General features: G+C 45.3%; 1 protein-coding gene across 1 annotated transcript; it reads right to left on the reverse strand.

Moving 5' to 3' along the window:
- Window positions 1-7,876: 7,876 nt before the first annotated feature.
- Window positions 7,877-26,524, reverse strand: mcat (malonyl CoA:ACP acyltransferase (mitochondrial)). The gene is made up of 4 exons (XM_078219971.1): window positions 25,396-26,524; window positions 21,055-21,142; window positions 15,690-15,907; window positions 7,877-9,569 (listed from the first exon to the last, which is right to left on the reverse strand). The coding sequence occupies exons 1-4, from the start codon at window positions 25,834-25,836 to the stop codon at window positions 9,147-9,149; spliced, it is 1,170 nt and encodes a 389-aa protein (XP_078076097.1). The 5' UTR covers window positions 25,837-26,524; the 3' UTR covers window positions 7,877-9,146.
- Between the last annotated feature and the right edge of the window lie 347 nt (window positions 26,525-26,871).

The following is a 26,871-nucleotide window of genomic DNA, read 5'->3' on the forward strand; positions in this document are numbered from 1 at the left end:
GTCATTGATGAAATAGCTGAAGATGGTTGAGCCTAGGACACAACCCTGAGGGACTCCTGCAGAGAAATCCTGGGAATGAGGTGATTAACCTACAACAATCACAACCATCTTCCTTTCTGCTAGGTATGACTCCATGTTTGGATTAAGTCTGTAATGATATCAGGAACTGAGTGATCCTGGTCTTACCCAAACTGTTCATCAGTAAGCAGGTTATAACTGAGTAAGTGCCCCTTGATAGCACTATTGATGACCCTTTCATCATTCCACTGATGATTAAGAGTAGACTGATGGGGCAGTAATTGGCCGGGTTGGATTTGTCCTGTTTCTTGTGTGCAGGACATACCTAGGCAATTTTCCACAACACTGGGTAGATGTCAGTGTTGTAGCTGTACTGGAACAGCTTGGTTAGGGGTGCGACAAGTTCTGGAGCATAAGTCTTCAGTACTATTGCTGGAATTTTGTCAGGGCCCAGAGCCTTTGCAGTATCCAGTACCTTCAGCTGTTTCTTAATATCATGTGGAGTGAATCAAATTAGCTGCAGACTGGCATCTGTGATGCTGGGGAACTCAGGAGGAGGCTGAGATGGATCATCGACTTGGCGCTTGTAGCTGAAGGTGGCTGCAAATGTTTCAGCCTTATCTTTTGCTTGCTGTTATGCTGTTTGGCATGCAAGTAGTCATGTGTTATAACTTGACCAAGTTGACACCTCATTTTTAGGTGTGCCTGGTATTGCTCCTGGCATGCCCTCCTGCACAGTTCATTAAAACAGGATTGATCCCCTTGGTGGTAATGGTAGAGTGGAGGTTACGCTGGGCCATGAGAATACAGATTGTGATTGAGAACAAGAATGTTGTTGCTCATGGCCCACAGGACCTCATGGATGGCCAGTATTGAGTTTATAGATCTGTTCAAAATCTATCTCATTTAGCAAAGCAGTAGCGCCACACAGCATGATGGATGGTATCCTCATGTGAAGACGGGATTCTGTCTCCACAAGGACTGTGCAGTGATCACTGCGAACGATACTGTCATGGACAGATGCATTTGCGGTGAGGAAATTGGTGAGGATGAGGTCAAGTAGGTTCTCCTCTCGTTGCTTCCATCACCACCTGCTGCAGGCCCAGTCTAGCAGTTATGTCCTTAGGACATAACCACCTCGTGTGGCGCCATCCACCCTGGTGACTCTGGCAGTGTCAGGCCACTCCCAATCTCCTCTTCCTGTGATCCCTCAGCTATACCTCCACAGGGTCGAGGAGGGTGGCACTGCCACACAGCAGGACCCGAAAGCAGGCTGGGGCCCCCAGCTCTCGGCTGTCCGGAGGACTCCCACCAAGGTCATCACTGACCACAGGGCGTAGCAGTCAGCAGGCCACCTCCACCTCCACTGTGGATGTCGAGGATGCACCAAGACATAGTGGCAGAGTGAGGAAAGTCAAGAAGATCAAGTTGCACAGTGTGGGCATGGGTGTGATTCACTTGTGTATAATGTTCACCAATGTAAATACACTCATAATCATGTCTCCTTGTTATGATTAGATGTGTTTGTGCCACTCAGACCTGAAACCTTGGTCCCTGCACAAAGTATACAGTGTGTGACGCTCTGACCACGGGTGATTGTCCTGTCCCAAAGTCATAGTCCAAATCAACGATGCCTTTCATACTTATGTCCCAAGCATTCCCAATGGAACCAAAACCCACACTTAATTGGCCTCCCACATTCTTCGCTAGCTTCTCAGATCCCAGGATTACCTTTACGACATACACAATTATCAACTTTTCTCAGCAAGGTATTCAAATATAATCTCTCTGAACTGCAAATGGCATCTTTGTCTAACCTGTTCCCTCTGTTTTCTCACTGCTGTATTTTCTGGGATCTTATCCTGTTCCACACTGTTGCACAGTGTCTGGTATTTGTTCATTCATATAATCTCTTGGATAGTTGCACAGGATGTCCCCCTTCCTGGCTGCTTTTGGTGATGTCCCATTGACTTGACTTCCCTCAGCACCTGTCACCATATTGTGATGATGCTGTTACCAATTGTCCTGCTTTCCAACTCCAATCCCTAAAGGTTGGGGATGAATGTCTTGGGGTTGAATGATGGTTAACAGTTTTTATATCTCTTCATCCGTCTACTGTGGGGCTACGGGAATAGGACCTGGGTGGGAATGTGGCCAGTGCAGACTCGATGGGCTGAATGGCCTCTTTCTGCACTGTAGGGATTCTATGATTCTACTCTATCTGTCTGGTTCCTTGTGAAAATTACACGGCAAACACAACTCAAGATTTCCATTAGAGAGAGAGGGGGCGGAGAGAGAGGGCCCTCCCCAAAAGCTTCCTACTCCCCCGGGAATTTCTCCCAATTCCACTTTTAGTTTCACTTTTCCTCATGTATTGCCTTTTTAGTTTAATTCTAATAGCTGTCTCTTGCCTATGAATTCACTGCAGTGGTCGCTTTTTAACAGATTTCTTCAGCCGGTGTTGCCCTTTTCAACAGATTTCTTTTTGCGATTTTTTATTGCAGTGCAAAAAATAAGTTTTGGAGCATGCTGTTAGAAAGTTCTCATTTTTACATTTTAATACCGAACATATTTTGAACTGCGAGCCTTGGCATTTAAAGGTGTATAATATTAATAATCCACTGTAACTGTCACCAGGTCTCCCAGTATCAAATTCACTTGCAACAGCTGCTAACTTAGTTCTATTCAGTCAAACTAGCATTTCCAATGAAATTTTAATGTTCTGTCACAGCATATTGTGCAAATAGGATGGGTCACTACCTTTACCTTTTTCAACAAAACAATGTATTAGGGAACGTGTCAACCTTCTAATAAAATGCACACACTCCGTAATCAGCAGGACAGACATATGATAAATATGACAAAAGTGTGAGTTTTAAGGGGCGTCTTGACAAATACATGAATAGGGTAGGAATATGGTCCCCGGAAGAGTGGGGGGGGTTTTAGTTCAGTCGGGCAGCATGGTCGGTGCAGGCTTGGAGGGCCAAAGGACCTGTTCTTGTGCTGTAATATTATTTGTTCTTCGTTGATAATGCTGCATGTACTCGGATTTGCAAGTTCACCACTTTACAATTAAATCAAAAAGACCCCATCCAAGACTTGTGTTCCATCCAAAGTTACCGCGGGATTCAAAAAATATCTTACCTCTACAATCTTTTTTGTTCTTATTGATCCCCTTGTGTTTAAAGGATTTTTTAATTTATTAGTGTACAAGTCGGCTTACATTAACACTGCAATGAAGTTACTGTGAAAATCCACTAGTTGTCACACACCGGCGCCTGTTTGGGTACACTGAGGAAGAATTTAGCATGGCCGATGCACCTAACCAGCACGTCTTTTGGACTATGGGAGGAAACCGGAGCATCCGGAGGAAACCCAAGCAGACACGGGGAGAACATGCAGATTCCGGACAGACAGTGATCCTAGCTGGGAATCGAACCTGGGTCCCTGCCACTGTGAGGCAACAGTGCTGATCATTATGCTACCGTGCCACCCCACAGTAAACAGTGTGTGAAACACATGTGGAACAGTAGTTAAAACATTTTTAAACAATGTCATTGTCTTTCCCTCAAAATAGGGGAAATATGCATGACACCTTCTCCGGTCAGCAGTTGAGGAAATTGCAGCAGGGCAGTAGCCACCAGGCTGATCCCTAGGTCAGACGGTTGAGTTATGAAGAAACAGGGGAGAAACTTGGGATCGTTCTGCTTTGAAAGGTAGAAAATGAGAGATGACCTGAGGTACTTCAGAGAGTAGACAGTGTGGAACGTATGAATACAGAACATTACCATTAAAATTCAACCTTCCTCTCAATACTTCTAAATCATGTTTACGGTAAAAGACAGTTTCTATAAGCAAACCTGTGTCTCCCAGGAGCATGAACATGTACTCATGAGATTTAATGGGACACTGTCACAGGTCTCATATCTATCCTATTTGCACAATTTTAAGTGTTGGAGATGAGGAACAACATTCCTACAACACAGTGCTACTTTAAAAGGCAGTGAATCATGAGTGCAGAAGGAGGCCATTCAGCCCATTGAGCCTGCACTGACAACAATCCCACTCAGGCCCTATCCCTGTGACCCCATGCATTTACCCTGTTAATCCCCCTAACACTAACAGGCAATTTATCATGGCCAATCCACCTAACCCGCATATCTTTGGATTGTGGGAGGAAACCCCGGAGCACCCAGAGGAAGGCCACGCAGACACAGGGAGAATGTGCAAACTCCAAACAGACAGTGACCCAAGCCGGGAATCAAACCCGGGTCCCTGGAGCTGTGAGGCAGCAGTGCTAACCACTGTGCCACCATGCCACCCAAATACCATGCTGTCAGATAATTATGTTCAGGTGAAACTATCATGTATACTCACAGCATTGCATATAAAATACAGGAACAAACCAGGGAACAGTCACTTGTAAACTAAAGCTGTAAACTCAACAAAAAACAAAGCATCGTGTATTACTCTGGTCCAAATGATCTTTGTGTCTCAGCAACTTAAGTCACAATTGTGGATTTTTTTGTTGTTGCTTGTTTTATGGTTTTATATTCTGATATCTTTCTACTGTCCCTCACAGAATAAGTCTTATTCATTAATTGCCCCCAATTAAAACATTGCAAATGCATTTTTAAAAAACACTTTAAGGGGGTCACATGATGTGGAGTGGTTGAGTTTTTGTGAGCTCTGGCACCACTCATCTTTTAATCCTGATGCACAACCTTTAATTAGTTGATCCATACAATAGTGGAAGATCCTGGTTCACTATTTTTATCGAATTAAGTTGAAGAAATCCTTGTTTGTGTGATACAGTCGGAGATGATTTGGGTGGGGTCTGGTTTGCCATGGCAACATCGCTGGTGAGCAGGTCCATTCTGGGGTGGTGCTATTGGCGCCTAGATGAAGACCGCTTTTATGAATGAAAGTGTGGAAGATGTATTCTGCTCCCTGGCACTGATTATGAGTGTTCACCATGACGAACTGTGAGATATCCTACATAGAACAAATGCTTCAGAAAGGATGGTCCTTTCAGTCGAGAGAGAGGTTTCCTTGGTGATGGCTCACCTTCGATCCTTGGAAATCCTGCTGCATGGTACGTCCAACATCCTATTTAAGTCAAGGGGACATGGCTGGATGAGGACTGCCCATGAGCGAGTCATCCCGGGAGGAGGAGGAGCTGCGGTGAGATACCCAGCTGATTTCGAGGGCTGACTGTCATGTTTTCACAATCTCATTGGAGGGGGGGCTGGCCATCTTGTTTCCTGGATGTTCTTTGGCGATTCAGTCATGGTTTCGGCCTGTGGATGGCTTGTGGTCCTACGGTTCATCCTGAATCCTGAACTTTGTTCTGAATGATGTGATGTTGTGTTTTGTGTCCTTGCTGATGGCTCTTCTGCTGGTGCGCTCTGGCTGGTGTGGGGGTCTCTGGCCGGGGGCAATCCTTTTTGTTTGTTGGGGAGTGCTCCGAGTGGGTTGTGTCTTGGGGGGGGAATCATGCGATACATGTTTGGTTGGTTTGTTTTGCGTGCTATAATCCTTGCAATGGCACAGAGGAGTACATTCTTTTGTAGTACTCTTTATCCTGGTTATAGTAAAGATGAGTAGTGCCACAGCAGGGTGGTGGGTGGATGGATAGATGTAGAAGAGATTGGTAAGTTCTCATTTTAGGTGAGGAAAGCCCCCCATTTGGACGATTGGTGTTGTGTTTTTCTTTGTTTTTTTGTTCATTATTCTAGGTCTAAGAAATCCTGTGCTCATCCCAGGGTGGTGCAGACAAACTGAATATCCTGGAGTGGACTGGACTTCTTTTCATTGCCATTGGCGCTTCTGGTTGATGGGAGTGTGGGGGAGGTGTGTGGTGGTGCATGTCCAAGCACAGTTGATAGGTCGTTGAGTTTCTATTTTGTTGCCCTGTGAAAGGTGGTGCACAATAGTGCTGTTTTTATGACCTTATCCTGTTGTCCTGTTACCCACACTCTTTCTGTTATCCTTTCAATATCCATAAACAAAGAGGCACAGCCCACAACAGTGGGGATTATGATGTCTGATTTTTTGAATTATTTGTATTGATCTTTGCTGTTCTTCTCCACGTATATATGTGAAACGATGATTGTGCTGAATCCTGGGAATTTGTTGCGCATTGCACTGAATATAAAGTTGAAAATTGTCAATAAAAACATTATTGAAAAAACGCTTTAAAACTTTCTTGCCGTTTTCCTATTTCAAGGAGGGATTTCCTGGAAAATTATTGAGTGAATCTGCTTTTGTAATTTGAGACACTCTAATATGGGGGGGCGGAGGGGGAGCGATTCTCTCAGCCCGCTGCGCTGCTCTAGCGGAGATTGTGTAGCGGGCTTCCCGCTGGGCGCTATGGCCTCCGCGCATCTCCAGCTGCCGGATTTCCAGCGTCATCAGCTCCGCGCCAAAAATCAGCGCAAAGCTGAATAAATTATTTAAATCAGTATTTACATCTTATTAGCGGGCCCAGAGACTGTCTCTGGGCCTGCTAGAATCTCGCCCCCTCCCAACAGGGAGTGTTTCACTCCAGCAGGGTGTACAAGAGCTGCCCACTGGAGGCCCGGCCCTGCAGAGTGAAGGGGGGCCATGGAGGCTCCGCCTGGAGGTCGGGGAGGTAAGGGGGATGCCCCCTGGGTGCGATCAGTGGTGGTGGGGGGTCCCATTGCCACTCTGCATTTGAGATCGTTGACAGAGGGAGGGTGGACAGCGATTGGGGCTGCCCATGGGGGTTGGGGGAGGGGATTGGTTGAGGCGGGCCAGGGGCGTGGTGGGGGTGGCCCGGATAAGTCTGGGGGGGGGGCAGCGATCAGGTTTGCGGGGGGTGTCACAAGGCCAGTGATGCGGGGCTACTGTGCATGCGCCGTTCTAGGCACTGACAGACCGGTGCATGCACAGTGGCCCGCTCAGCGTTATACTGCCAGCCTCTCCAGCGGGAATAGGCCCCGCCCGTGGATTTTCAGCATGATTCACGCTAGGGCTCGCGGTAATGCACAGAGTGTGGGAGATTCATTTTGAAAGTCCCGCTCCAGTTTTTACACAAATTCGGCACTTAGAATTTTTGGGGGAGAATTCCACCCATGATTTCTGAAATGCCTTTTATTCCCCACTTTATGAAAAGTCTCCACCTAAGGTTTCCATCCATAGTCTCGGAGGTCCTCAGCTGTTCTGCTTGATGTTATGTGTGAGCAGGTCTGCATGGCTGGTGTTCTGATTTATCCATCACCCTTGTGCATAGAATGCTTACAGGCAGTCAAGTTGTGTTAGCATCAAGCACTCACAAGTCAGATCCAACTTGTCAGATGAATTGTAAACAAAAAATGCTCATCATGTCCTCAGAGTGCATCACAGGAATGTTGCAATGCTGGTTTCTGACACGAGTCACAATTTGGGACTTCCACTGATAGTATCCAATTGTATACACCTGCTAATATTGTAATTAGCAGGTGTCAGATTTCTATGACAGAGACAACGATAAAGCTTTTCTAGTCTCCCCTGCCCCGCGGTGGAATTTGTGGCGGCAGAGGTGGAACGTTCCTGTTCCGTCAAAATCAATGGCTGTTTGCATTGCTCGCTGGACAGGTCACCAGAATACCTGCCATGGGGGGAGAATCCCAGCCAATATCACCATAGAATGCAGAAGGAGACTGTTCAGCCTTTCCTATCCGAGTCTGATGCACAGTATCATACTCATTCTGGCAAGTTGGTTCAGTGCCGCTCGCTGTGAAGTGTGTTTTAGCAAGAGACATTTAGATAGCCTAGTCACTCTCCCTGTGCCTTTATCACGGGTTTGTCTGTATACACTGGAATAGCAGAGGGAAAAAGATAACAACCAGCAGCTGCATTTATATGTTGCTTTATCATCTTCACACACCAAATTAATTTCTGGAGTGTTATTTTTATAGGCAATTAGAAAGTGGATCACACCACCAGTGATCAGGAGCAGGTCAGGTGAACTGCAATTAAATAATGATCTTCTGCACTGTCACACTAAACAATGTTAAAAGGTTGCAGTTCTGAATACAAAACGTGTTGCCTGTAAAATGAACCTATTAAAATATTGATCAGCAGCTAAATTATACATTACAGATGAACAGCTCTCCAATATTATGTCAACCCCTGCTTTCACATTTCACAAGAAGATCACCATGTCCATTCATGGCAGATCTACACGAGTGTTTGAATATCTGATAGGGTACAGTGGGAAATTCATTCATTAATGATGTACAAAGATATAGTCCATAATCCCCAATGGTTAACTATTGCCACGCAATTAAGATGACCAACTTTTGTCTATCTACACAGGATTGGGCAGTTGGCATGAGTGAAATGGTGACTGATTGTGCACGTGCTTCGTTTTGTGGGAAATAAAGGGGGGGAAAAAAGCAAACTATTTAGATATCAAAGTTAATTCTCTCAAAAGGAATCCAAATAGCTTTGTAATCACGGCTCGTTTTGTAGACTAGGCAAATTCTCTTGGCATGGAGAGCAATTTGTATCTGAAAATTTCCTTCATACAAGAAGTATCACAGGGTGGTGTGACACATCATTTTTATAGTTAAAGAAACATTACAGTGACCAGTCTGCACATTAAAGACACTCCCTCAAATTAGAGAGTTTCCATCCAAGCATTTTCTTGTTCTGGGGGGGGGGGGATGTTATATCCTGCCAGTCCTCCTCATGATGTGGAGATGCCGGCGTTGAACTGGGGGTAAACACAGTAAGAAGTTTAACAACACCAGGTTAAAGTCTTGCGGTGTCGATGGTAGTCATGATGTGGAGAACCTGGTATTGTTAAACTTCTTACTGAGTCCTCCTCATTATCAGACTGACAATTCCTAGTGGACTATAGTTCTTCAGATATCTTCTGAAGGTAAAATACCTTCAGAATAGTCCACATCTTGACACTTCGCCCCAATGCATTTTTAAAACAAAGTCATTAAGCAACTTAAACTTATTAAAGATAGCGTGGAAAGGAACATCTATCAATTCGAGTTGTGCAAATTGGTTTCACCCTGATAACACTTTAGCAGATCTGGCAGAAATCTGAAATGAACGGAGAACAAATGGTTCTTTCACCAATCTTTCTGCACAAAGGTGTCGAAACTATGTCATTCTTCCTCGGTCTCATCCTTTATTTTCACATCTATATGTTTGTAGAATCGCCAAGCCTTCAGGTTGCAGTTTTTCAATATGGTCCCAAGGTGCTTCCCCGGACCTACCTCATAAGTGTCTGGAAAGTCAGTCCCCTGTTCTCGTTCGTACATAGCGTGCATAGTTTGTTCCCATTTTACAGGCGATACCAGCTGTTTCACTAAGAGTTGCTGAATGTGCTTGCTGTTCATATATTTTTTGGCGTTCACGTTGGAGTAGACAGATATCAGTGGTTTCTCAATGCTGATGCTCTTCAAGACTTCTTGGAGCGGCTGACTTGCTGATGCCATAAGGCTCGTGTGAAAAGCACCGCTGACCGGCAGCAGTTTCACCCGCAGAAAGTGAAACTTCCGGGAATTCTGCTGCAAATATTTGAGAGCCTGTGTCAAAATGAAAGTAGTTTTTGAATGTTGTCACTGCAGAGTACTTTCAGACTATAGTTGTTATAACAGTCAAAATGTTGATGATTTCAAAGATTAATATTATTGGAAGTTGGTAGGTCAGCTGGTCTGGATGGGCTAGGCCAGGTTGTTGAAAATAGCAAAGATAGAAACAGCAGAGCCAATGGTTACAATCTTTCAATCCTTTTTAGCTACAGTATGGTGCCAAAGGAGTGGAGCATTACTATTGTTAAATCACCATTCAAGAAAAGGGCAAAGGAAAAACCAAAGGCTCACAGGCCAGTCAGCCAAATATTGGTGATGGGAAGTTATTGGAAATTATCACGGATTTGTGCAGGCATGGTTTATCAAGTATAGCCTGGATTTATAAAAGACAAATCATGTATGACTAACTTTAGTGAATTATTTTGTGAAATAACAAGAGAAGGTTGATCAGGATTGTGTAGTCGATGTTATATATGTGGACTTTCAAAGGTACTCAACAAGGTGCTACATGATTGTTAAGAAGGTGGAAGGATTAAGGGGAAAGTGGTGGATGTGGATTGGGTCAGGGAGCACAGGATAGAGGTGACTGGTTGCTTTGCAGACTTAGAGATAGTTTGCAATTATATTTCCCAAGGGTTAGTTTTAGGTCCATTACTCTTTTTAATTTTTACAAAGAACATAGGGTGGAATTGTATGGTCCAATCGCGGCAGGGATAGGGCAGTAAAACGTGACAAGCCATACAAACAAATGTTAACTTCAGTGGTACTGGAAAATCTTATCTGTGGGAGGGGCTGTAAAACTCTGTCCTTAGACTTGGATATACAGACCAACATTATACAAAAATGATACAAAATCTCACAGCATGGTAAAGCATGATAAAGATAGACTTCAGGATGGTGAAATGGGGAGAAGCATAGGAATTCAATAAATGACACAGCTTTGAAATGTGCAGATGAGAAGAGTAACCTTGATGTCCATATACACAAATCCTTAAAGGTGGTAGGGCAAGTTTGAGGATCATAAACAGAAGAATAGAACACAAAAGCATATAGATCATGCTAGAACTTTCTAAGCCAGTGGTTAGGCCTTAGCTGGAGCATTGTGGACAATTCTCGGCATCACATTTCATTCAGATGGAAAGACATTAGATAGGGATGTAGCAGAGGTTTACCAGGTTGAGGAAATTCAGTTCTGAGGAGAGGTTGGAAAAATGAGAAGTGTTTTCCTTGGAATAGAGAAAGCTAGGAGGTGACGTAACATAGGTTTCCACAATGAGAGGTTTTGATGGGGTGCCCAGAGAAAAACATAATTATCTCCAGTGAATCGACGAGAGGTCATAGATTTCAAATCATTGGAATAGGATCTGAAGGGGAGCTGAGGAGAAATGTTTTTATTCAGAGAATTGTCAGGATCTGGAATGCTGTACTGGAAAAGATGGAGACGCTGATTTCAGGAAGTTGGACAAGTGCTTGAAGATGAGGAATTTACAAGGTTATGGAATCAGGGATGCGTGTGGGACTCAGCATGACTGCTCTTTCAAAGAGACAGCACAGGCTTGCTGGCTGAGCGGACTCCTCCCATGCAATATGTTTATATGATAGTAAGCACCCATCTACACACTTTTAGGCAGTGCATTTAAATCCAGTGAGGTCATCCACCAATCCCCTCAAACTGGTACATGGATGTATGAAGTTGTGCAGCAGAAGAGCAGAAATGGGCAATCAGAGCCAAGCACAATCTTTTCTTTATCTACTGTCCACGGTTAGTTTTAGGTCCATTACTCTTTTTAAATTTTACAAAGAACATAGGGTGGAATTTTATAGCCCAATTGCAGCTGGGGCAGGGCTGTAAAATATGGCAAGCCGTACAAACATATGTTAACTTCAGCAATACTGGAAAATCTTCTCTGTGGGAAAACGTGTGCTTTCCACTGGCAGATACTGGACAGCCATCAAAGCCAGGAGCTGAGCCTAATGTTCCTCTTTCTCTCACCATGGCCAAGCTCAGCTAACTCAGCGCTGGCCACAGAGTGAACATGGGAGTAGTCAGCTCTGCCTGCTCCTTACAAACACAAGGTCACATTAAATGTATAATTCAGCTCTATTGTGTGTTGTGAGTGAACAATGAAACTGAACAGATGAAGAGCAGTAGCATCAGGAAAGGAACTACTGATTTTGACTCTGAAGATATCTGGTCATCCTGGTAAAATACAGGAACAATTATTCTACACTTAGAAACAGAGGGCTAAAATGGTATGGTCCTCTCTAGGTCCTGAGTGGGCCACATTTTAAGCTCCCCAGCCAGTGGGTTTGAAGGCAGAGTGACTCCTAAAATGCAATTCACACTGCCTACCTGATCACTCCTGGCCTGTCTGAAACTTCTAATAACCTAATAGACGTTCACTCAAACACACTTTACACTGAAAAAACATACTCATTCTAAGAATCCATTCACAAAATGTCAAACCCGCTCTTCAATCAGAGGCAACAGCGTTTGTTGACTTGGGACCGAGTGTAGGGTAACAAAGTTTCGGATGACACAAAGATGAGTGGGAAAGCGAATTGCGTGGAGGATGTGGAAAGTCTGCAGAGAGATTTGGATAGGCTAAGTGAGTGGGCGAGGATCTGGCAGATGGAGTATAACGTTGACAAGTGTGAGGTTATCCACTTTGGAAGGAATAATAGTAAAATGGACTATTATTTAAATGTTGAAAAATTACAACATGCTACTGTGCAGAGGGACCTGGGGGTCCTTGTGCATGAATCACAAAAACTCAGTTTGCAGGTGATCAAGAAGGCAAATGGAATGTTGGCCTTTATCGTGAAGGGGATGGAGTATAAAAGCAGGGAGGTCTTGCTGCAATTGTACAAGGTACTGGTGAGGCCGCAACTAGAGTAGTGTGTGCAATTTTGGTCCCCTTATTTGCGGAAGGATATATTGGCCTTGGGGGGAGTACAGAGAAGGTTCACCAGGTTGATACTGGAGATGAGGGGGTTAGCTTATGAGGAGAGATTGGAGTTTAGAAGGCTGAGGGGAGATCTTATAGAGGCATATAAGATAATGAAGGGGCTAGACAGGGTAGAGGCAGAGAGATTCTTTCCACTTAGAAAGGAAACAAGAACTAGAGGACACAGTCTCAAAATAAGGGGCAGTCAGTTTAGAACAGAGTTGAGGAGGAACTTCTTCTCTCAGAGGGTAGTGAATCTCTGGAATTCTCTGCCCATTGAAGCAGTGGAGGCTACCTCGTTAAATATGTTTAAGTCACAGGTAGATAGATTTCTGATCAATAAGGGAATTAAGGGTTATGGGGAGCGGGCGGATAAGTGGAACTGAACCACTATCAGATCAGCCATGATCTTATTGAATGGCGGGGCAGGCTCGAGGGGCTAGATGGCCTACTCCTGCTCCTATTTCTTATGTTCTTGACTTCTCCCTGGGTTTCTTTGCAATGTGGCAGGTGTCCTGCTTGGCTATATAAAGGAGAAATGTGCATTTCCCTAGCGCCCGTCATGGCCTCAGGTCATCCCAGAGCAGTAAATGAGGAACTTTCCAAGTGCAACTATTGTTGTTGCTCTGTCAAGCTGTGTGTAACAGAGCCCTATGCTTTGAATAGATAAGTGCAACCATGATTCTGCAATCTGCGACAATACAAATCGCAATGTGCCAAGACTGAGACTTTGCTCTCCTCCCTCTGCTCCCCAGCATTCCCAGGGTGCACCAGAATTAGAGTAGAAGGCCAGGAAACAGGAAGGAAAAGAATTCCGCAGAGCAGAATGCATTCATCCTTTGGAATTCCCTTCTTAATGTTAGCTTATAATGTTGGCTTCCAATTTAACAACCTCTCCATTTTAAATTTTCAAAGTTTTCAAATAATCCCCCCCACATTTCCTTACCCTGCCCAGCCCCTACACTCCTCCATGTCTCTGTAACTTCCTCCAGCCCCGACAACTCTCCCCATCTCTGTAACTTCCTCCAACCCTTGCAATCCTCCTCCATCACTGTAACCTCCTCCAGTCCCCTTGATAACCTTTTAACAGTCAAACTATCTGTGCAGTCTCTGTTGATATAAGTTTTCTGTAGCTTTGAAACTCAGCGAAGCATTCATAATGACCACAGCTGTCCGAAACCTTTCTAAATGGAAATAATTAACACTAGTAAAAATGCAAAAGCAGGTTGCTATTTTTTAAGCTAAACCAGATGGCACGCCAATCACTGTAGTCCTGGAGCAGATTTTAGTTTTGAAGTTTAAAGGGCTGTGGACATTTAACACACTTCAAATCATAACAGTAAAGTTCCCAAGCAATGTTTTCTTCAGTTTTGAATGCACGATGGGAAAAGTGTTCTCACATATCTCAACATCTACACAATGCAGGTCAATACAATAATCAACATACTTTTGCAGGACATAGCTCTCTAAGCAATCACTGCAGTAAAAACACATGGAACATATAATACAGTATCTAACTATTAAAACTGAAAGAACAAAGTTTTTTTATTTCAAAGCCCATCAATGAAAGAATTCAGGTGACTATTTTTTGGTTCTCCTCTTCAGACTAAATTTCCCTGTGGTTCACCGTGCGTTTTCAAGGATGGGGGGCCGACTCACAAAAATTGAGAGGGTTTTAAGCTGCCCACCCATGCAATGAAGCCAGTAAGGGTGGGCATTCTGCATGCAGGCTAACTGCCCGCATCCTTATCCCACGCCAGCAAGAATTTACCAGAAACAGGAATGGGGGAGGGTGGGAATCCCAGAATCAGGTCTCGACTCAGTTCAATTCCATGAAAATCTAGGCCTCCCTTTGAACAAGACTAATACACTTGACAAGAACAAAACATTATTAAGCCTTTTTGATTTTGCCAACGTATTTTTAAATTTATCTTTTTATGGTCATCACAGTGGAAATTTGTACGATAAACTGTCTGTGTGGAGTTTGCACATTCTCCTCATGTCTGCGTGGGTTTCCTCCGGGTGCTCCAGTTTCCTCCCGCAGTCCAAAGATGTGCGGGTTAGGTTGATTGGCCAGGTTAAAAATTGCCCCTTAGAGATGCGTAGGTTAGAGGGATTAGCAGGTAAATATGTGGGGGTAGGGCCTGGGTGGGATTGTGGTCGGTGCAGACTCGATGGGCCGAATGGCCTCCTTCTGCACTGTAGGGTTTCTATGATAATGCTTTTACAAACAATGGTGCCTTGACTAACACCATTTTTGCATTTCCTTGGAGGGTATGAAATAATTTTGCTCCCATGTGTGTTATAATATAACCAATGGTAACATGATGCGAGGGTCAGCTAACCCGGTATAAATAGAAAGCAGATGGTGATTGGGGGGAGCTTTTGTGGCCCAGGGTGTGGCCCAAGTGGTGGTGCAATGAAGTTTCTTTATTAAACCTTTACTTTGATTTATTCTGGGAAGTTAGTTCTTTTATTGCTTGCTACTGGAGTGTCCTTATTGCCGGATAAACATGTGGTTGCACTTGTTTACTTTAATTTGTGGATGTGGCTTTACTGGCAAGGCCAGTACACATTACCACCTTCTCAGTTGGGGATGGGCAGTGAGCTACTTTCATGAACTGCTTTAGTCCATGTGGTGGACACCCACTCACTGTAGGTACACGCCCAGTGCCGTTTCCTGTGGCAGTTTGATACAAATGAGTTCTTGTTTTGGTCATTTTAGAGGGTAGTTAAGAATCAACCACATTGCTGTGAACTTGGGAGTCATGTAAAGGCCAGGCCAGTTAAGATTGGCAGATTTCCTTCTCTGATGGAAGGGCATTAGTGAACCAGATGAGTTTTTGCAACAATTGTTATTAATTAATTAAATTTTAGTTTTGCCCAGCTGCCGTGATGGGGTTTGAACTCATGTCCAGGCCTACTGCCTCCCTGATTGGGACGGTCATTGTTCCTCTGCTAGATTAGTAACGCTGGTCCACTCAGTAAGCAGGAAGTGTCCCGCCCTTGCACCATTCATGGAGTGTAACTGATAAATGTTTAGTCTTAAACCTACACTGGCATTGGAAGAGAAAGGGCCTTTTGGGGCATGGATTCAGTATCGAATCAATTTAATTTCCATGAGATTCCTCAACAAGAAAGAATTTCCCATCTTTCTATGGCTCACCTGTAAATGTCCGGCAATCACACGCCCATTGGGAAAGAGATAGTTAGCCATTTCACACACAGGGTTCTCCAGTCCCAATGACTTGCAATGTTCTTGAGCTTCCAGGCAAGCATGCTTGAATCTGGATTCTGCCTTCCCCACCACAGATAACATGCCGCTGGGAATGGATTCTGATGCCTCCTGCATTGCCTCTGCACGAACTTTCACTGCATACAGAGCTGTTGTGGAAAATAGCATCGGTGAATACTGTTTAATCTCTGTAATCTTTCATTTTCATTTCAAGGATGTTATCTGGCTGATTTCAAAACTACATTTAATCAATCTTGAACACAGAAGACCTTTGTAAAGTGGATCTAAACGCATCAGGAGTCGTAGAAGAGGTATTTCAACTATCGAAAGGAGCAGCAAAAAAATACAAAAATGGAAGTGAGGACCCCAAATAAATGAAGATAGAAAAAGGGAGATTGGAAAGATTAAAAGGGAGTGCCAGTGAGAAATGCCATTATTATAATCTTAAAATAGTGTCACGGACAGGATTTATGTACTCTTTTATTGCCTATAATCAGTATGTTTTACACGCAAAGGAGTGTGGCTTTTTTTAACCCTGGAGTCTATATTCCAATTACACAATTCAGCAGCAAGTTGCCGTGAATTTAAAGACAAAGGTTATTTATTCTCACACGCTTATCCCAAATTAATGCAGCATGACGCACTCAGTTTCATGCATGCACACATGCAAAGATTGGATACAGATAAAGATAGTGTCCTTTTACAGATTACAGTTAATTCAGTCTTGGATTTAAAATTTCCAATCTCCCAAGTGCAGGCTTGGGCTTTCTTGATGATTTAAAGTTGAAATGACAGCCTTGTAAAGCAAAGGGGTCAAAGCAGGTATCATCGAATCCCTACAGTGCAGAAGCAGGCCACTCGGCCCATCGAGTCTGCACCGACTCTCTAACAGAGCATCTCATCCAGACCCGATCCCCATCACCCCACTTATTTACCCCACTAATCCCCCTATCCTATACATCTTAAAGTTTATTTATTAGTGTCACAAGTAGGCTGACATTAACACTGCAATGAAATTACTGTGAAAATCCTCTAGTCTCCACTTCCAGCGCCTATTTGGGTACACTGAGGGAGAATTTAGCATGACCAAAGCACCTAACCAGCACTTCTTTCGGACTGTGGAAGGAAACCGGAGCACCCTCAGGAAGCCCACGCAGACACGGGGAGAACATGCAGACTCCGCACAGACAGTGACCCAAGTCGGGAATTGAACCCGGGTCTCTGGCGCTACGAGGCAGCAATGCTAACCACTGTGCCACCGTGCCGGCCCAAGTTGTGAGATTCCTTGTACTTAAATATTTAGGAGGCTGGTTTTTGGGTGAACTTGGAAACAGGGACAGTTTCACTACTTTGTCTACTTGATGATTTGCAGATAGTTTCAGAGTCTGGTTCTCAGACTTGATAATGACTGACAGTTCAGATGGATCTGCTGGGTCCTGCACTAATATGGGTGCAGTCCTGAAACCAGTTTAAAACACATGACCACTGAGTTAACACTTCTGAGGCTCACCAGTCCAGTTTGGATGGGGGAGGGGGTCATTGTGATACAATGGAAAGTTGATAGTGGCCACTGAGTTTCCATCTTTCCTTTTCTGTGGTATGAAACATGGAGACAGGCAATCTGGAAACTCCACAGTGTTTAGTGGATGGCCCATTCTTAAACAACAGGAAGTGTGAATTCTACAGATGGCTGTGAGTTATCCTCACATGGAGGGTAGACTTGATACAGTCATGATCCAAAAGCCATCTTAACGGCTTGCTTGTGTCCAATTTTTAAACTGGAAGTTCATAATATGATGTGCCTGTACTAGTCATGACAACAGTCAAAATCCAAGCAAGGCTATTTTGCAGGATATTAAATAAATCATTGGCTCAGATTTTAAAGGAGCTGAACCATCAGAAATGGGTGTAAAACAAGTTGTGGAGACTATTACTGAAAGAGAACTGGTCATATTAAGATTACTCAAACCAAATGTTGCCAAATCACATGGAGATAATAGTTTGTACCAAAGATCCTGATGTACCTCGGCGAACAATGGTGCGTGATCTAACAATTATGCTCCAAAATTCTAACCTTGAGTCTACATAGTGTCTCTCATGAACTCCGGACCCACAGAGCATATCACAGTTGTGAAGGACTTGGTATGGTGTAGTTACTGCTGCAATGTTGGGAAATGCAAGAGCCAATTTCTGCACAAAAAGGTCTCCGAAACAGCAATTATATAATTGCAGAATTAAAACATTGCTGGAGGGACAAATATTAGCTAAAACACTGCCAGAGCCCCTTCATCCTTGATTAGTGTAATAGAATTTATTCACACCCATCTGAAAGGGAAGGTGGCACCTCTGCGGTTAAACCATTATCCCAGTACTGCATTGGGAGGGGTCAGCCTGGATTGTTTGCTCAATTGCTGAGGCAGGCCTTGAGCTGACAACCTCAGAGGTGAACACGCTACCATGAAGCCAAAACATTGGACTATATGTGGCAAATCTAATTTGTCTCTTCAAAATAAAATGACAACAATAAGATCGGAAATAAAATGACTTGCATTTATAGAGCACCTTTAACAAGAACAGGAAGGCGCAAAGCAGTATACAGCCAATGAGGTGCTTTTTGAAGTGCAGTCACTGTCATAATGTCGGAAATGCAGCAGCCAATTTGGCGCACAGCAAGCTCCCACAAACAACAATTGATGATAATCTACTTTTGTGATATTGATTAAGGAATAATTCTCTGCTCATCTTTGCAATAGTGTTATGGGATCTTTTAATTTAACTGAGAGGGCAGACAGGTTAGGGTCTCATGCTAAAAGAAGACACCTCTGACAGTGCAGCACTCCCTCAGTACAGCACTGGAGTGGAGGCTTTGATTTTGGTGCTGGAAAGACTTACACCACAACCTTCTGACTTAGAATTGAGAGTGTTACCAACTGAGGCATGGCTGACAATTTTCCCATCCCGCCCAGTGCTGGGCGGTAGTGGAGAATCCAGCAGAAGCTGAAAAGTCAGAAACACCGCTGGCAAAAAAAAGTTTGCAATTCTCCCAATGGCAGTTAATGGCTGGTAGGTTTAAAGTTTAAAAGCTTTTAAAGTTTATTTATTAGTGTCACAAGTCGGCTTACATTAACATTGCAATGAAGTTGCTGTGAAAATCCTCTAGTCGCCACACTCCAGCGCCTGTTCAGGTACACTGAGGGAGAATTTAGCATGGCCAATGCACCTAACCAGCACATCTTTCAGTCTGTGGGAGGAAACCAGAGCACCCGGAGGAAACCCACACGGGGAGAATGTGCAAACTCCACACAGACAGTGACCCAAGCCAGGAATCAAACCCGGGTCCCTGTTGCTGCGAGGCAGCAGTGCTAACTATTGTGCCACTGTGCCAATCCAGTTCTCCCGCTGCCTGTGGCCTGAACACCATTTGTATTCATTTGCATTTCACGAACGTTCATTAAAACAGCTGATTGTCTAACCCTTGTCAGACCTTGCAATCTTGCGTCACGCCAACAGGAACTCACGTCAGTGTCAAACCTGTATGAAAAAGAGCAATGTGCACAGGGTGGAGCTCAGTTCACTCGAGACTTCGAAGTGAGTGCAACACAGACCACCTGCCATTGCGTTACGCCACTCCTGTTGCACTGAACACCACTCTGCTGAGGCAGACCAGTTCGTGCCCACCAGCTCCACTTGGCTCCATGCCAAGCTGGTCTTTATGGACAGCACTGTGCTGTGGGACCCATGGACCCTTCACTCCAATGATCCGCAGTTTGGCCTGGGGGTGGGGGATGAAGTGGGTGGCAGAGAGCTGATGGGGACAATGTGAAAGGGGGGGCTGTGCAAGGGTAGGGGGTGGAAGGGCGAGAGGGCACAATGGCAGGCAGAGGGGCAAAGAGGTGGATGAAGATGACAGACAATGGAAGACAAAGGGAAGACTGAGGGGCAGGAAGCTGGACCCCGACAAGGCTGCATGAGACGCTCACAAACAAGGGGGTCCAAGGGATACTGCATCATTTACTGGAAGGGGATACACAAGGATTCCAGATGCAGTGGGTAGAGGTCCAAGTGTGGCATTGGCACATTGCAGGTGATGTGCTCGGAGAGAGTGGCAGAATCAATGTATACACCTTCTTCTTGAGGCTGCTAGCCTTTTGCCTCTGGGTTGCTGACATCCTGCACAGTCTGGTGGAGACAGGTGGGCTAGGGAGGGTGATATGAATGCGCTGGACTGGTGTTTGAATATGATGCCAAGACCTTCAAACCTACCAGCTGAGGGGGGATGAACAAATCAGCTGCTGGCCTGCCAGGAGATCAGGCAGGAACTCACTTGTGCATTATTAATGAGGTTACAAGGGCAGAATCCGGTGTGGGATCCTTCAACTCTGGCCAGCGGGAAAGGCACCGCCAGATCCACCCATCGCCGCACTTAGTCTCAAAAATAGAGAATTCTGCCCATTATCATAGGGTAATTCAGTAAACCACTAGAGTCTATAACATAGAATAAAATTACTGGCCACTTGTAGAAATGAGAGCTGAACAGAGCTAGTTAGTGCAGACTTCTGAAAAAACGGGTTTAGTTTCACCAACCTTAGAAATCTTTGAAGAAATTTAGAGTTAATAAACAAAATTTAGAGTTAATAAACAAAAAGGGTGGCACGGTAGCACAGTGGTTAGCACTGCTGCTTCACAGCTCCAGGGACCTGGGTTCGATTCCCGGTTTGGGTCACTGTCTGTGTGGAGTTTGCACATTCTCCTTGCGTCTGCGTGGGTTTCCTCCGGGTGCTCCGGTTTCCTCCCACAGTCCAAAGATGTGCGGGTTAGGTTGATTGGCCAGGTTAAAAAAAATTGCCCCTTCGAGTCCTGAGATGCGTAGGTTAGAGGAATTAGCAGGTAAATATGTGGGGGTAGGGCCTGCGTGGGATTGTGGTCGGTGCAGACTCGATGGGCCGAATGGCCTCCTTCTGCACTGTAGGGTTTCTATGATTTCTATGATTTAAAATGTAATTGTTGTGGTTTATGTAAGTTTTCAGAAACTTTGATAAGGCACTATATAAAAGATGTAGGCAAAGATCAGGCACACAGAATCCTCACCACCCCCCCAACACACCTCTGAATTATCCCTTGTGCTGGTGTTGAAGGGCCTGCTATGTGTCTCCAACTTATCCATTTTCATATATATTTACAATGTTTGCTGTATTAGATCGTATTTATAAAACATACCGAGAAGAATCGTGTGGCAGACCCTCTCTTTAGAAATGCACCACGAGGAGAGTTTTCATTCTATCTTTCTTATCCTCACCTTCAACAAAGTCCATTGCTCCTGCAAAGACCAGGGCAGCAAACTCTCCCACACTGAATCCCGCAGCTCCAACACACTTCTCGATGGCCTACACACACACAAAGCAAGAGAGTGGGAATCACTTAGCAACATTAAAAACAAGCCTCCACAGTAGATGGTTTAGTGCGAGCTGGATAGCTACACAGTCCAAAATTAATGACTATTTCTTACATATTGCAAAGCAGGATGGCAATCGCTGTCAGTGGCAAAAGTTAACAAGTATTTGCTTTAAATAAGGGCACAAATAATAAAATAGAAATAATCGTTTGGTAGGACAGAACTTTGAGTATTGCTCAAAAAGAGACATAGAACCATAGAATCCCTACAGTGCAAAAGGAGGCCATTTGGCCAATCTCAGATAGATGTATCTGACCCAGGTCCTATGCCTTGCCCTATCCCTGTAACCCCGCATATTTACCATGGCTAATCCATCTAACCTGCACATCTTTGGACTGTGGGAGGAAACCGGAGCAGACATGGAGAGAATGTGCAAACTCCACTGTCACCCAAGGCTGGAATTGAACTCGGGTCCCTGGTGTTGTGAGGCAGCAGTGGTAACCAGTGTGCCACATGTCGAAGCTTTCTGCCTTGCACTCATCAGGGCATCTTGCAAGAATGCCAGTATAAGGGGAAAACAACAATTCATACTTTACGATAAGATAATGCTGATTGATTGGCAAGATTGGTAGAGGGGCTGCCATGGAGAATGCACCAGTTGATGGTGACTGACAGATAACTGCCAAGCACCGTTTGAAATTTACACCAGGCAGTTTGACCCTGAATGCTCGAGGCAATGCTCTGGGGAATGAACCACCAAATAGCTGTCACTTTACCCCTTTTATCAATATTCTTGCAAAATGTCCTGATGAATGCAAGATGAAAAGCTTTGTCATGTCTCTTTTTTTTAGCAATAAACTGTAAATTACAGCAAAACGAAAGGAAATAAATAAAAGTAAATTAATATTTTGATGCACTCCTGTCCCTCCAATGTCCACCAGACGTGGAAGATCTCAGGCACACCATCACTAAAATTAACCAGAAACAATCCCTCCCTCCACAGTCAGAACTCAACCCAAACTATTCTCTGCTTGTTTAAGTAGCACTGAGTCATATGGACGGATCATCAATGACCCAGGATTAATCTCCAGTTCTGTGCTTGATTAACAATCTCAGTGAAGATTGAAATATTACAACTGGCCATAGTGATTCAGACTATGAGCTGGAGTTCATGCTTTTGATGGATCTCCAATAATCTTTGCTGAAAGGCAAACTTGTGGCATGAGTGTGGCTGGTCAGGCTTAGCTCTGATATTCGTCACAATCAAGTAGCCTGGGTGGTACTCACAATCTAGACTCGTACATGAAGAACAGCCACTTCAACCAAACACTTGAGGAAGCATGTGGGATTATACCAGGTAGGGACTCTGCTGGCTGCCTGGGCAACAAATCAGAGAGCTGCAGCTAGGACCAGGGGAGGCCAAACATTCCTCTTCATCTGAAGACAGTGAGCTGCTGATCTCAGCCAGAATAACATAATGTAGGAAGAGGGATAGACTGAATACTGAGTGGCATTTTTAAAATCCCAATGTCACCCATGCACATATTCACACCACCATAGGAAAATATATCCCAATTGGGGAGGAAGGAAGAAGACCACAATCTCGCATATTCTGCATGTAATATGCCTGCTCCTGACCTGAATCCTATTACTGTACATCCATAACAACTTTTATTTATATTGTACCTTTATGTAGTAAAACACACTGAGGTGTGTGGCTGCACAGCTATCTGGAATGTGTTGAAATAAGCAGGCTGCAAATAACAGCAAACTCAACTGAAGGACAAGGTTCAGCAGCAAATGCAAACTGCAAAAGAACAAAAGAGCAGAGGGAAAAGTGCAGCTGTGTCTGGAGAAGCAGCAAGTGTGAGACAGAGAGAATCTGGAGAAGCAGCAAGTGTGAGAGAGAGGGAATCTGGAGAAGCAGCAAGTGTGAGAGAGAGGGAATCTGGAGAAGCAGCAAGTGTGAGACAGAGAGAATCTGTGACTGGAGGAGCAGTGAGGACAGGAGAGCGGGAATCTGTGACTGGATAGTCGAGAGCTTTGGAATGGGGAGGAGTTGCTGTGTCCAGAAGTAACATACATGCAGCCAAAACACTTCAGGTGAGGAGCCGGACAAGTCCTCAGAGCCCCGGGAATGACTGAGCTGCAGATCCCTTGAGGTTTATCATCCAACGCCTGTGGGAAGGGAAGATACTCTGGAAAATTTCTGGGTAGCCTGTTGACCCGCAAGAGTGGGTGGATTTAAGCTGAATGAAAGCAATGGGACCCGGTGTCTGGTCACCAGCTCCGAGTTAGAACAAGATATGGGAGTATTCCCCATTGATCACAGGGCGCAACCTGAATCAAATGGCCAAAAAAGCTCACAGCAACTAAAGGTAATAAACCCAGTGGGCAGAGCATCAAAGACACACTGGAGATTGATCAAGGGGTTTAGTCTCAATGAGCAGCTAGTGCTTTCTGATGGGCAGCATTAGAATGCAGTTTGGATTATTGATCATACATGTATGTAGCAAGGCTAATGAAAACTACCTTTACCATTCAGTGCATCACGTAAACTAGCCTGGAAACTAGAATTTTCTAGGTTAATACAGAGGTTGAAGCAGACAACCTTGGTGATGGAGCAAATCAGAGGTTTGGCTCCAGATTAAGCAGATTGGCATTTGTAAATGATGTGGTTCAGCCTCAGACAGTGGGCAGGGAAAGGGATGAAGTTGATTGCTTGGAAATAGAGCTTGTGGTGGGCACCAAAGATAATGGCTTCAGTCTTCCTAACATTTAACTGGAGGCTATTTCTGCTCATCCAAAACTTGAAGTCAGAAAAAACAGCGTAACAGATCAGACAGTGGAGGGGGTTGAGAGAGGCAGTGCTGAGATCACCCACTATAACATGATTACTACCTTAAATTTATACATGGGCTGTGAGTGTCACCGGCAAGGCCAGCATTTGTTGCTCCAATTGTTCTTGAAAAAGCTTTTGTGAACTACTGCTCTTCTACGTGGTGTACATACATGTTGTTAGGACTAAGTAATAATCAAGTAACGGCGATATAGTCCCAAGTCAGGATGGTTTGGAGGGAAATTTACAAGTGGAAGTGTTCCCATGCATCAGCTACTCTTGTCCTTCTACGTGTTAGAGGTTTAGGAAGGTGCTTTCAAAGGCTTGGTGAGTTGCTGCAGTGCATCTTGTGAATTGTGCACACTGCCGTTGCTGTGTATCAGTAGTGGAGAGAGGGAATGTTTGTGTTTCTTGATGTGGTTGGAACTGCACACATCCAGGCAAGTGGGGAGTATTCCAGCACACTCCTGACTTGTGCCTTGTAGATGGTGGAGAGGTTTTGGGGAGTCAGGAGTCGAGTTACTCTGCAGAAATTCCCAGCCTCTGACCTGCTCTTGTATTTATATGTCTGGTCCAGTTCAGTTTCTGGTGGATGCCTTCCTGCAAATGTTACATTGAGAGTGGAAAACAAGGGTGCTGTGTTTCTCTGGATTAGAAATAAGTGTGTTATTGGTGCATTGGTGAGGCCGCAGCTGGAATACTGTGTGCAGTATTGGTCCCCTTATTTGCGGAAGGATATATTGGCCTTGGAGGGAGTGCAGAGAAGTTTCACCAGGTTGATACCAGAGATGAGGGGTGTTGATTATGAGGAGAGACTGAGCAGATTGGGTTTGTACTCATTGGAATTTAGAAGGCTGAGGGGGGATCTTATAGAGACCTATAAGATAATGAAGGGGCTGGATAGGGTAGAGATGGAGAGATTCTTTCCACTTAGAAAGGAAACTAGAACTAGAGGGCACAGCCTCAAAATAAAGGGGGGTCAATTTAGGACAGAGTTGAGGAGGAACTTCTTCTCTCAGAGGGTGGTGAATCTCTGGAATTCTCTGCCCACTGAAGTGGTGGAGGCTACCTCGTTGAATATGTTTAAATCACGGATAGATGGATTCCTGATCGGTAAGGGAATTAGGGGTTATGGGGATCAGGCGGGTAAGTGGAACTGATCCACTTCAGATCAGTCATGATCTGATTGAATGGCGGGGCAGGCTCGAGGGGCTAGATGGCCTACTCCTACTTCTATTTCTTATGTTCTTATTGGTTAATGTTTATTTATTAATGTCACAAGGAGGCTTACATTAACACTGCAACGAAGTTACTGTGAAAATCCTGGTTTGTTTGAAAGGTGCAAGTAGTAGTTTAGGGCAAAGCAGAACAGGGATTTGAAAAAGACTAACACAGGTTGTACTTACTTCAGGGTTTTGATGTTGGAGCCTTTCCACTGCAGCCAAGGACATGACAAAGACTGCCGGCTGGCAGTGAATAGTTTTATTTAACTCTTCCTGCGGCCCATTCACACACAGAGACAGCAGGTCATAGCCCAGGACCTGCTGGGCTGCTGCGAAGATCTGCCTGGCCTTGTGGTATTTCTGGAGGCCTTTGCCCATCCCCACAAACTGGCTGCCCTGGCCGGGGAACAGGAGCAGGGAGCTGTCCCGGGGAGGCCTCCTCCTGCTCGGCTCTCGCACCCGGGGAGCTTCACTGCTCTCCGCTAAGAGCTGCCCGATGTCCGGGGCAGGGCCGGGGGGTGTGTGCCGGCAGCGCAGGGCGGAAAGCTGCTTGCAGCCAGCGGCCTTCAGAGCCCGGGCTTGGAGCCAGTGTGTCAGCCTGCAGCCCGGCACAGCCAGGTTCATGGTGCCGGGGGGACAGGGAGCCCCCTCTCTGCACCCACACCGGGACAGGGAGCCCCCTCTCTGCACCCACACCCGGGGACAGGGAGCCCCCTCTCTGCACCCACACCCGGGGACAGGGAGCCCCCTCTCTGCACCCACACCCGGGGACAGGGAGCCCCCTCTCTGCACCCACACCCGGGGACAGGGAGCCCCCTCTCTGCACCCACACCCGGGGACAGGGAGCCCCCTCTCTGCACCCACACCCGGGGACAGGGAGCCCCCTCTCTGCACCCACACCCGGGGACAGGGAGCCCCCTCTCTGCACCCACACCCGGGGACAGGCAGCCCCCTCTCTGCACCCACACCCGGGGACAGGGAGCCCCCTCTCTGCACCCACACCCGGGGACAGGGAGCCTCCTCTCTGCACCCACACCCGGGCACAGGGAGCCTCCTCTCTGCACCCACGCCCGGGGACAGGGAGCCCCCTCTCTGCACCCACACCCGGGCACAGGGAGCCTCCTCTCTGCACCCACACCCGGGGACAGGGAGCCCCCTCTCTCAGCAGAGACTGGGGGAGGAGGTGAGGATCCTGCAGACCCTGTCCTTGTCCTCAATTCTCAAGCAGACAGTCTGTCAGACAGACAGACTGCCCCCAGACAAACACATCTGTTCACACAGACACACCAACAACACGTTTCTGCCCGTAACTAACCAGCAGTGTCACACTCCTGAGCACACAGGAAAGCCAAGGTCGCTGCAACTCAGTTCCTAGACACACACAGTTCTCAAAACATTTCAAGACTTGCAGAAGTTCCCAAACGTTAACATCCCGCCAACCCCTTTCATGAAAATGCCAAATTTCATGTAGACCCCTCCTATAAATAAATATTTTCCAGCGGTTTTCACCATTGAGAACCAATTATCAAAGAATTGGAAATAATAAGGTTTTTTTTCTTATTGCACACAATTAATAATTACTATTTTAATTACTATTATTTATTATTACTTCACACCCCACCACTGAGATTAATTTGTTGTTGTTTATCCTTACACTTT

Source organism: Mustelus asterias, chromosome 9, assembly GCF_964213995.1.
Source record: "Mustelus asterias chromosome 9, sMusAst1.hap1.1, whole genome shotgun sequence".
Taxonomy (NCBI): Eukaryota; Metazoa; Chordata; class Chondrichthyes; order Carcharhiniformes; family Triakidae; genus Mustelus; species Mustelus asterias.